We start from the raw sequence: 12588 nt of genomic DNA, 5'->3' as shown, positions 1-12588 counted from the left end.
TTCAACAATGAAGAGAATCGTCGGGCATCCACTATCCCCGACTAGTTGTCGGTTTTGTAACTTGTACATGTATCCCAGCCCCTCCCAAGGGCTAGGTTTAAAATAGTTACATTGGTGATTATGTTCTGGCTCTGAGGTGTGCTTTGAAATGTTCACCTTCTATACTATTTCAGTACAAATTTGATCTAAGCTTGATCCAAACATCTCTTAATCCGTTTGTCTCTTAATCCGTTTGAGTGGAGCACGTATCTCCACGTGCTCCACTCAAAACTTCACCTCTTGATCTTTACAATAATACTCATTACTCACAGAAGAGGAATGTGACCAGGACAAACATCGGGATTTCAACTTACCAGTTTTTTCTTCAGTTAAACATCACTTGTCACTATGTTCTTCATTTCATTTCATGCGTTTTGTTTTAATTTCAGTTCGTTTTGTCCAGGTCCCAGTAGGCATGTCGCTTCCAGTTATACTTGAGCTTTTTATGACTTTTGATCACAAGGGTTATGACTCGCCACGGTCCTTCCCAGCCAAGTCACACTCCTTCTTCAGTTACAGCATTACTTTCCCTCGTCCAGTTAATTGAAAACCCGATAATCGTCCTGTTCGCATTAGTCTTGTGTGTAAATCTATTCCATACGTGTTCATATGATAGTTATCTATTTGTACGTATGACCATTTATCCCTTCTCATGGGGCACCTAGTCCGCCACTTTGGTTTGGTGGCGTGGTCATTCCCTCTTCACCCTTTTTCGAATCTTATGTTTCTCGTGTTACCTTTCTGTTTCAGTTTTATTGTAACTGGTTTTGTCTTACTCATTACGTATTTCTTTGTATTTTAGCAAATTAAATGGTACACACGTCTTCAAGAGTAACGGCGCGAGTATTTTTCTAAGGTCCTGTCTCAATTGCATCCCGAACCACATAAAAACGAGTTTTTTGTATGTACCCATTATAGCCCCTGGAGACAATTTCCTGGACATGAATCAAAACGCCAGGCTTAATGAACCCTTCGGATTTAATTTGGTGCTTTACTCTCTTCCCCGCTGTATATATATATATATATATATATATATATATATATATTATATATATATATATATATATATATATATATATATATATATATACTATAAATATATAAGACAGATGATATGGGTGGTATTATATATACATAGGGAACATTTATATATATATTCTGACGTTTCGTATTACAATATATATATTCTTCATAGTACATAACACATTATATATTATTCACCCCTAATATATACCCGCGAATATATCCGCGTTCCACCATGATATGAGTGTGTGTGTGCCTGTGCGAAGTACAAGTGTGCTCGTGTCTGTGTGTGTGTTTATAAACCCATCGCGTGTGTGTGTGTTGTTCGGTGGAAGCGTGTGTTTACCTAACGCTGCTTCAGAAATAATTTTCCTTCTTATTCTTAGGAAGTACCTTTTCAATGCTTTGCATTTTGGGGCACTGAAATTATTCTATAACAGTATAATAGTATATTGTCTACTTCTTTACGCAACAGCCCATATCCCTCGTTTTTCAATTTTACCATGATCTTGTATCACTTGCATACATGTTAGCATAGCTTGTTTTACCTCCCATTAATTGTTCGTTTATATATATATATATATATATATATACACACAGTATAGCTCACAGGACAGTTTCACACACATATATATATATTATATATACGACACTGTATTCACACACACAGATATATATATATATATGACTTATATTATGCTGGTATATATAACATATGTCTCCTATATACATATATATATTCCCGTGCTGATCGCAATATAAATGATGCCGGCTATATGTGCAACATATATATACGATATATACATATAAAATGGCACGGATACAAATATATACCCTATATGCTATATATATATATTTCATACATCTCCTCTGTTCCGTACATATTCTTATATTGTACACACATATATATACTTTAAAGCATATATGTTGAAGTCGCGTAACAACAGCCCTTCCGGATAACAGAGTTTTGAAAACGTTGTAACATATATATATACATTTCATCTATATTATAAATTCTTACATACTACATATATGTACGGTATGCTCTCAGGAAGATATACACATATTACTACACACACTCACACACGTTGTGGCCGGAGTTGTAGTGAATGATATATATTTAATATTGTATATATATTATGTTGAAACCGAGATGCGTGAACACCAGACTCTTTCCAGACTCCAGATCTGTCGCAGGAAGGCACAATTTGTTATTTGTCTCATGTTCATAATAGTGATATTATATAATATATATCGACATTATTATAATCTCCTCAATTTTGTATACATACACACACACATATATATATATATACATACGACTACAGATATACATCATGTATATATCGATATACACAGGAGTATATACATATATATACATATATATATATATATTACAAAATGATCCACTCTCTAAAATATATTCCATATATATATATAGAGGGTGGCTATAAACAGCACTGAGGGGGCTCCCCATCGCATATATATCTACACTGGCTGTATTCCTCTCCGTTGAAAACAGAAGGGACCAAATATATATACATAGCGATATAAGTTATATTATAGAATATTATATTGAAAAATTCTAGAGCCTCTGACAAGGGATTCTAAGCCCTGACCTCCGTGCTGCTTTTCAAAGCCTCTTGGCAGAGCTTCTAAAACATTTGTGAATAAGGCTGAAATACACACATACGAAGCACATATCATATATTTATACACATACATATATCCATATATTACTATATATTCTGTGATATGAGGTCACTGGAATATATATATCATACATAATATATATTAATCCCATATATATATGTTGGACAGGGGTTTCGTACCAGACCATTTGGCCAACCTATGCGGATACACAATACGTATGCCTATATAAGTGCATGGGTCTCATCGGGATATATTGGGCTTGTGAAGGTTTTCGGGAGCGATGAGTGAAAAGGTGGTCTCGGGCTTAGAGCGAGAACACTGTATTATGACGTTTCGACCCTTTGGAAGTCTTCTGAAGAGTATCTGTCGTCGGCTCTTTCTTAAAATTTTCTCGCTTCCATTGCAGCGTATTTCTCTACATTTTCCTTTCATATAGTAGTATATATTAGCAGATCTATATTTATATATTGTAGTCCTTTTTGTTCATGACATATATATACTCCTCCACCTTTTGTCAGCACTCGTGATTATCAGGTTGTATACTTTCCCAAGCTCCTCCAAGGCTATATCTGTATCTGTATATTATTGGTACACTATATATATTATAGGCTATAGGCGTGGAAGCAGGTATTACACCTTTGCTATGAATACCTTTATATATGTATGTCGCTGTCACCCCCTTTATCTATAGTTAGATTCCACATACTCTGTATAAATCTATATACATACATTACATACATACATATATATACACGATATCAAATATATGAGGCCCAGGGAGAGCGCTTATATTCTCTGTTGCTGTTACAAACATAGAGAACATACACACATATAACACATATACATACATATATGCGAGTTCCAGTGAGTGGAATAGAGTGGGACGGGATATATTATCGTATATATACATACATATACATATATCTATACAGGATCCATTATACATATACATAATACAGTATATACAAGCATATATACATACAAGCATATATACATGCATATATATATATATATACATATATGCATATGCAATAAAAACACTAGGAGCGTGTGTTAACAAATGCGTAAGTAACCACTAGGAAAAGTAAACTAAAGAAGCAGAGCGCTTTCGTATAATTACATCCTCAGTGCAGATACAAAGAAGGAATCTTTGTATCTGCACTGAAGATGTAATTATACGAAAGCGCTCTGCTTCGTTAGTTTACTTTTCTAGTGGTTACTTACGCATATATGCATATATACATGCATACATATATACATATATGCATATTTACATGCATACATATATATACATATATACATGCATACATATATATACATATATACATGCATACGTATATACATACATATATACATGCATACGTATATACATACATATATACATGCATACGTATATACATACATATATACATGCATACATATATACATATATACATGCATACATATATACATATATACATGCATACATATATACATATATACATGCATACATATATACATATACACATGCATACATATATACATATATACATGCATACATATATACATATATACATGCATACATATATACATATATATTATATATACATATATATATATATACATATTAATATATATACATATATGTATATATATATATATATATATATATATATATATATAATATATATACATATATATACATGTATATATATATACATATATATACTGTATATATACAGTATATACATATACAGTATATATTTATATATATATATATACATATATAAATTATATATATATGCATATATATATACATATATATACATTATATATATGCATATATATACATATATATACATTATATATATGCATATAATATATACATTATATATATGCATATATATATATATTATATATATATATACATTATATATATGCATATATATATATATATATACATATATATATATATATATATATATATATATACGTATTTATATACATATATACATACGTTATATTTTTATATATATATATATATATATATATATAATATATATATATGTGTGTGTGTGTGTGTGTGTGTGTGTGTGTGTGTGTGTGTGTGTGTGTGTGTGTGTGTGTGTGTTTACCTAGTTGTATTTTACGGGAAGGGGAGCTATGCTCGTGATGTCCCGTCTTCATATCTTATTTTATCTAAACTGTGTGTGTGTGTGTGTGTGTGTGTGTGTGTGTGTGTGTGTGTGTGTGTGTGTGTGTGTGTGTGTGTGTGTGTGTGTGTGTGTGTGTGTGTGTGTGTGTATGTGTGTGTGAAGCGTGGTATGTACTGTGCAATAACTGTTAATTTTTTCTGCACATTTGTAAGGCTGGGGAAGTGAGGTCACGCGTAAATAGACTGAATAGTGCTGGCTGGCGACTGCATCCCCTTTCTAGCTAAAACGTTTGTCAGCCTTTCAGTGTCGTTGTAGCGTATTCTGGTCTTGGAACTCTATCAGACGCTATATTCATAACTACTACCACCATTATTGTACTGCACGATGATGAATATTCCTAAGTTGACCTTACCTGAAGAGTAGCCATTGCTGGCTGCGGAGTGACCTCTGTTCTCGCTTCGATAGGGCGACATTCGCTCTCGGTCGTACGAACTGTTGGGGCGAGAAGAAGGACATATTAGAACACAATTGGAGAAACGGGACTGAGGATGGACAGCGTGACGCATCCACGACCCACCAATGCACAAGAACTTACGAAAACTCAAGATGACTCGGACACAATCACTCGTATACACATAATAATAGTAATACGAATAATACTAATAATACTTATAATAGGAATAATAATGATGATTATAATAAACTCATACACACACACGTTTAATCATTAAGAAGCTGGTAAAAAAAAAATCCCCTAATAGAGCTTTCGGCCCATAATGTAACTGAATGCAAAATATGTTCCAAAGTTGATAAAATAGTTTGTGCGCTCTGGATGTGACACGCGTGATGACTAGCTATCCAGCCAAATCAAACAGTACATACCTCTCTGTCTCTCTCTTATTTCCTATCTAAGTGCTATACTTTTTATAATCTCTATAGAATAAAGGAAGCTGTGTAGTACAATAAGTATCGTTTTTTTTTTTTAGATTTTAACAACGCGCTTTGAATAAATTTTACGACACGTGGCAACCGTCACACACACACCCCCCCCACCCTATGACGCCGAGCTGTCGAGATGAAACGACTGCGATGGGGTGGCTAATACATAATTTTTATATACAAGTTTTATATAACTTTTCATACATTTTTATAACCTTGAAAATTATATTCATTGTACTATCCAACTTCCTTTACTATATAGAGAATATATATAAATATCAAATACCATACAGATGGGGAGTATGAGAGGGAGGCATCATGTATTCACCTTGGTCTTTGGATCACGTGCTGGACCCGTGATCGACAGCTATTTCCCTCCCGGAAGAGAACTCAGAGCTCGTATGACCGATCTATGGGTAATGCTGTGACCTTACATGTACACACACACCCAACTCCCCGCCCACGAGAGTTAGAGTAACGACTCGAAGCGCAGCGATACTGAATTTATTTCAGCCCTGGGCAGGATTCGAACCCGGACCGCCGTAGTGACAATCGGGGACTCAACCAACCGTGCTATCGAGTCGTATCACTAAGGTTGATTGGCACTACGTATCCCACACCCTAAAACGGACTTCTTGAGGTGCACAGACTATAACAAATGCAAATTAATTAACAGAAAGAGCCCCATCGCGGCATATAACTTTGCTGTTTATTACTCCTGCCGCTTGTGATCTGGAAAGAGGCAGAGTGCGGGGTGATCTTATAGAGGTGTTCAAGTGGATCAAAGGCTTTAACAAGGGTGATGCAAACAAGGTCATCATATTAAAACAACAGGGCAGGACTCACAGTAATGGTTATGAACTGGACAAATTTAGATTTAAAAAGGAAACAGGCAAGAATTGGTTTACTAATAGGGTGGTCGACAAATGGAATAAACTTGTAACCATGTAGTAAGCGCTGAAACTATCAGTTGTTTTAAGAAACGATTAGACAACGTTATGGATGGGGATGACAGGTGGTGATGGATACGAAGCTGCCTAGTGTAGGCCTTATGGTTTCTTGCAGTCTCCTTCATTCTTATGTTATGTTCTTATGTGCTAACATAGGATCGATGCCTTCATTCTCCGATTGTACACTTGGCAAAATTGTTCCAGATTACGCCTACGACCTGATTTTTTTTTTTTTTTTTTTTTTTTTTTTTTTTTTGTGAAAATAATCTCGCTTCTACTGTGACCCTTCTCAATTACTTCATCCCTTTCATTTGTCTATTCATTTGTTGTTGTTTTTTTTCCACAGAGGAGACATGGTAAAGTATTTTCAGCGGTCCCCCTAAAATAGGTTACTTATATTTGTATAATTTTTTGTGACTCGTGTCAGAGCTATCACCATCTTTATAATGAAATTTTGGGGCAACACGGAAACGGCACAACCCACATGGGCTGAAGGTTTGCGGGTATCAGACTTAATCGTACTGATAAAGCCACGCGAAGGACGCTGTTGATAAGAAAAATGAGAATATATTAAAATAAATACATAAATAAATAAATAAATAAATACAATGAACAACAGTTTCACCAACAGCTACATTAGGACTTTTTTTAAGAGATATTTTAGTGGTTCGTGAGTCTTTTGCAAAAATATTTACGAGCAACACTTCCACTTTATTGGGAGCAATATAGTGCCCGTGGTCACGGAGCACTATCATACGCATTGTCTAAATATAGCTCAAAAGAGATCGTGCACAACACAAACACCCAAGCACCTTGCCATTGGCATGTCTTACCTATGCAAATACACTTATGTTTGTCGTTGTATACATACATTATATTGTGATAAATTGCTTTTGTTATAAAAAAAAATGACTGTAAATAGAAACATAATGAAAACGAAAAACAAAAACAAAAAAATCAGGAATTACAATTGCTTTTGACCTCCTAACCATACCGGATGAGGGGATCGAGTAATTAGCATTTCTGGACCTACACTGGCACCCCAACGGACCAGAGTACCACAATGTTTTCTCATGAATGGAGACCAATGTCCACTCAAAAAGGAATGATCACTCAACTCGTATCCCGTCTCTAATCTGCCAAACGACTCCTTTGCTACAACCTCTGTGAAATCACCTCTTCGGCTCGATGTTGTCCGAAGGGATAGAAGCGCTGGACACCACCGGCGAAATACTCTGAACCAACCTGAGCCTTAAACGTGAACGTAATGACATTTCAATATCAGATATGGACTAGAGAAATTTCATTAAATCTCGCCAATCGGTAATCCCTATACACGAGTGACAGGGGGGCTTATGTCAACACGTACGGGAGGTGTAATCTTTATTCCACCCCATACACAAATAAAACTCGCACAGTATCCTTTCCCCCGCCATTTCTACGCCTCTTCGATGGAGGGCCATCCCCGTTCCCCGCCACAGCGCTCGGGTCAAAGAGAATGAAGCGAGGCACAGCGCCTCCCACCGTTTCATCATAGCATACTCTTTATCAACTATTTGATATACAGGTTTCTGTTCTTTTCCATGTCGAGTGACTTTATTCTCGAGTTAAAATGTTGCCTAGAAAAGGGTTTGGAAAAAAAAAAAAAAAACTAAGATCTGAGTTCTGGCTAGTAGACTAAAGATGCAACCAGGGGGCCCATCTTACAAAATGTTGCCCTTACATAAAGGAAAGCAGTCTTGCAAGACTTGGACTGACTGGCTGCAAATGCAATCTGTCCCAACCAGAGATATTTTCTTCTTATCCACGTTGACCAATAAAATCTTTTATTTCAGTAATCAGATCATGCATCGAACGAAAATGAACAATTTGTGTGTGGGAAATCTTTGTCTACAATCATGGCAAAGCTGACACCTTAATTATGAACCTACATTACACCTTTTCCTGTAGATTTGGAGTTTCGTATCTACATTGGATGTTGGTGGGACAAACAAGGTGAAGCTGCATTCGTTTTAATGTCTTCGTCTTTTCTCTCTACAATCATGGAGCAACCTCCAAACAGAACTCGGGGGTTGCCAATTCCTATCTACAACATGCAAGTTGGCTGTTGCCATTTAAACTAAACTATAATACTTATTTTCTCCTATATCTACAATGTACAATGCATGGACTGAATCTGGACTCTCAGTATCCATGCAACCAGATGGGATATATTTACATAAGATAGGGAACATAAAAGAAATATGTTGCACGTATGCCGATAAATAGTGTTGACGCATGTTGATCTAGTAGATTGGTAATGTTGGACGGACATGTGTCTATTGTTTTGTCATGTGTTTGGTTGTGGTCCGAAGCGCCTGGCTCCTCTGCCCACGGTCAGGTCCGATGACAATGGCCGGTGTCTTGGGAGTCGGATCCAAGCACAATGGAGGGTCCCTTAAGAATTGTCTGAAGATGTCGGATTCTCTCTCACACCACATGGGCGCGCGTGCGCGTGTGCACGCTAGACATCTAAAAGACTGGCTCTTTCTCTCAACCATCTTGCAACAGATGCTCGGCTCAGCTACCACTCACTGACCACAGTGAGGTTAATGCTCAGGGAAGATAAGAAGCAATACAGGGCCTTTGCAGAACCTTGGCATGAAGATGAATACATATAATGTTGGAACAAAGTGGTATCCGGACTCATGATTAAAATAAAATCGACTTAACTGTATGAGGATGCGGAAGTTGATATTATTTCCGTTCACCTAGACAAAATATTCTCTTATGAAGTTGCCGTTCCATTTCGAAGACTGTACTGGGGGAGGGGGATAGGAGGTTTCGGTGGAGAGGATTGGTGATGGTTCTTGCAGGGGTGTGAATTTGTGAAGGGACAGTCTTTGTCGAGGCCACAGGGGACTCTTCTGATATGATCTTTGTGCAAGACAGTCTCTGTAAGATCGGGCAACCTGAGTGCTTTGATTTTGTTCTTTGACTCATGTCCAATGATACGATAGGGTCCAGAGAATTTAGGGGAGAGGTGGGGGTGTGGTTATAGGTGTAAGCAATGTCTCAAGTTCAAAGATACAAGCTCTGGCTGATTTGTTATGCAGACGGACCATTTCGTCCTTAGATGAAGAGTATTATGGATTCTTTTGAAAATATTATTGATTTATTTTTACTTGACCTTGACATAACAATAGATATTGTACATGGGATGTAATTCTGACACAAGAAGATCACATGGGAACCTTTTGTCCAAGCCAAAGAGGTAAAAATTAAATGATTTCGATATTGACCTGTTAATGTAACTATTTATGCAAGCTTGAATCATAGGGACATGTTCATCCCAAGAAGGGTGAAGATCAAGTGTCGAACAATATTGATAATCTTTCTATTCTGGCGTTCAAACCATTTGAACTTGGGTGATAAGCAGTAGTGTTGATTCTTTTTAAGTAATTACAAATGTATGAATCTCATTGTTGAATTCAGCCCTGTTGTCAGAAATCAGAGTTTTGAGTGTAGTGAGGGGGCATATGAGTTTGTCAATAAGGGTTTTTGCTACGTGTTGTGCAGTCTTGTCTGGTAGGAGAGAAAGAATACAGAATCGTGAAAAATGGTCGGCACATACAAGGACATATTGGTTCCCGCTGTAAGTAGTAACTTAAGGAGATCAACAGCGATTGTGTCGAATGGTTTACAAGGGGTAGGGCAAGTTAGAATTGAAACATGGCCGCTGATATGACCTTTGTAAGTTGCGCGTGACAAATATCAATGTGGGAGTGTATATCCCTCCTCATGGTTAACCAGAAGTAGTGCAATCTGGCTTGTGTGACGCATTTCTCTTTGCCAGAGTGTACAGCAATGGGGGAATCATGTAAAAGTTGTAGAACTTTTGGAATGAGGTCCATAGGGACCACAAGCTAGAACACTGAGCGGTTGGGTTCATGTTTGTTCGTCAGTGTTGTTTTGTAATACAGTGTCATCAACTAACGTGTAATTGTCGAGATTGGAAGGTAATATTTTCTGTGCCATTTGTGTCTACAGATTCGAGGAAGTATATAACACGTTTCCAAAGAGGGTCTGATCTCTGCGCTGCGGCTACACGCGCTTGTATAAGAGTTACTGAAATTGGATTTTGAGTGATGGTCGCGATATGGCGACTGAGTGCGTCTGCTACTAGGTTCGGTTTTCCTTGAACGAAATGTTGGAATGAACTCTTGTATCATAAGGAACCAGCGGGCAAGATTCCCTGAAAGATTCTTTCCTTTGAAGAGGTGTAAGATTGGTTGATGGGCTGCGTCGATGTGCATGTCGTAACCAAGGATGATCTCTTTAAAATGTGTGACAGCGCATATAACAGCTATGGTTTCTATGCCCGTGGCTAGGTAATTTTGTTCGTGTTTGATGAGTGTGCGACTAAAATAGGTAATTGGTCTGAGTTTTGTGCCGTGTTGTTGCATGAGGACTGCGCCAAGTTCGGTGTAGGACGCATGTGTGTATAATGTGAAAGGAAGCTTTTGGTTTGGGAAGGCAAGGACAAGTGCTGTGGTTAAGGCTTTCTTTAAGTCATTAAACGCTTTTCTTTAAGTCATTAAACGCTTGGTCAGGTGTCCAAATGTAGGGAGTGTTCTTAAGTAGTAAAGTCAATGGTGCTGCTATACCAGCGTAACCTTGAATGTAACGTCTGCAAAATCCTGATATATCCAGGAACGAACGTAAGTGTTCAACAGAAGTAGGGCATAGAAAATCAATGACTGTCTTGACCTTGTCCTGAGAGGTTAGAATTCCTTGGGAAATAAGGATATGCCCTAAGAAATGCTTTTCTTCCTAAAGGAAGGAGTACTTCTTAAGCTTCAGTTTGAGACCTGTTTTTGCTAGTCGTGAGAAGACAGTGTGTGCATGAATGCTCGCTAATGGATTTGGAAGCGATGATCACGTCATCGAGGTACATAAACACTGAATGACCTAAGAGACCCGCAAGGACTGTGTGCATAAGGCGTGTGAACACTGAAGGGCCTGAAACGAGACCCATGGCTACTCGTTTGAAGTGATAATGGCCTGTGGGCGTGCTAAAGGCTCTCAGAGGCCTAGACTATGGAGCAAGGGGGATCTGGAAATATCCTGAGATAAGGTCCAAGATCGTGAACACTACATTGTTTTCACCGACGGAGTGGAAGATATCTTGTAATACTGGGATTGGGTGTTTATCTTGTAATGTAAGCTTATTTAACTCTAAAGTCTACTACTAGGGGGAAGGAACCCTCGTGTTTAGAGAAAACAAAGAGAGGGAAGTACCATTCAATGATAGATGTTTCAATGTCTTGCGCAATCATGTCTTGAATAATGTTATCTACAACCATGCGTTTACTGCGTGGCATTCTGCTTGCGGAAATGTAACGTGGTTTTGAGTTCTCACGAAGGGGTATATAATGCTGAATGAGATTAGTAACTTCAAGGGGTTCACCTGGAGTGGCAGTAGTATGTCTGAGCTTGTAAAGTGCAAGCAAGTCTGCTTATGCATCAGGGAAGTCTACGAAGTTGAAATGTGATGCATTAATAGGTTCCTGTGCCGTGGGCACGTTGGAAATTGTGATAAAAACTTGAGAAGTGAGGAATTTATCATCCACGACTTTGATGCGTGAGGGATATACTTCGAAATCGTAAATGTTTGTACCAACTGCGATATGGAGGGGTGAGTTAGTGTCATTGGCAATTAAAATGCCAGTATGACCTTTCTTTGATGTAGAGTTGATGGCTGAAAGGAGGGAAATACCACTGACACAGCAATTTTCTGGCATACAGAGTACATCGGTCTCTTGTGCATGAAAAATTTGTATGTGTATCTTTGTATACTCACGAGGGAA

At 37.5% G+C, this 12588-nt stretch overlaps 1 protein-coding gene across 9 annotated transcripts in view; it reads right to left on the bottom strand.

Moving 5' to 3' along the window:
- LOC143035268 (epidermal growth factor receptor kinase substrate 8-like) overlaps positions 1–12588 on the bottom strand; it is a 170961-nt gene that overhangs the window by 124699 nt on the left and 33674 nt on the right. For all 9 annotated transcript variants that reach the window (XM_076202119.1, XM_076202112.1, XM_076202113.1 and 6 more), the window contains one exon: positions 5263–5342. In XM_076202119.1, coding sequence (XP_076058234.1) covers positions 5263–5342 — 80 coding nt within the window. The remainder of the gene's footprint in view (positions 1–5262; positions 5343–12588) is intronic.

The sequence above is a fragment of the Oratosquilla oratoria genome, chromosome 18 (assembly GCF_046742065.1).
Source record: "Oratosquilla oratoria isolate Oo_2021 chromosome 18, ASM4674206v1, whole genome shotgun sequence".
In the NCBI taxonomy this organism is placed as follows: domain Eukaryota; kingdom Metazoa; phylum Arthropoda; class Malacostraca; order Stomatopoda; family Squillidae; genus Oratosquilla; species Oratosquilla oratoria.
This window is presented reverse-complemented; position numbering and strand designations above follow the sequence as displayed.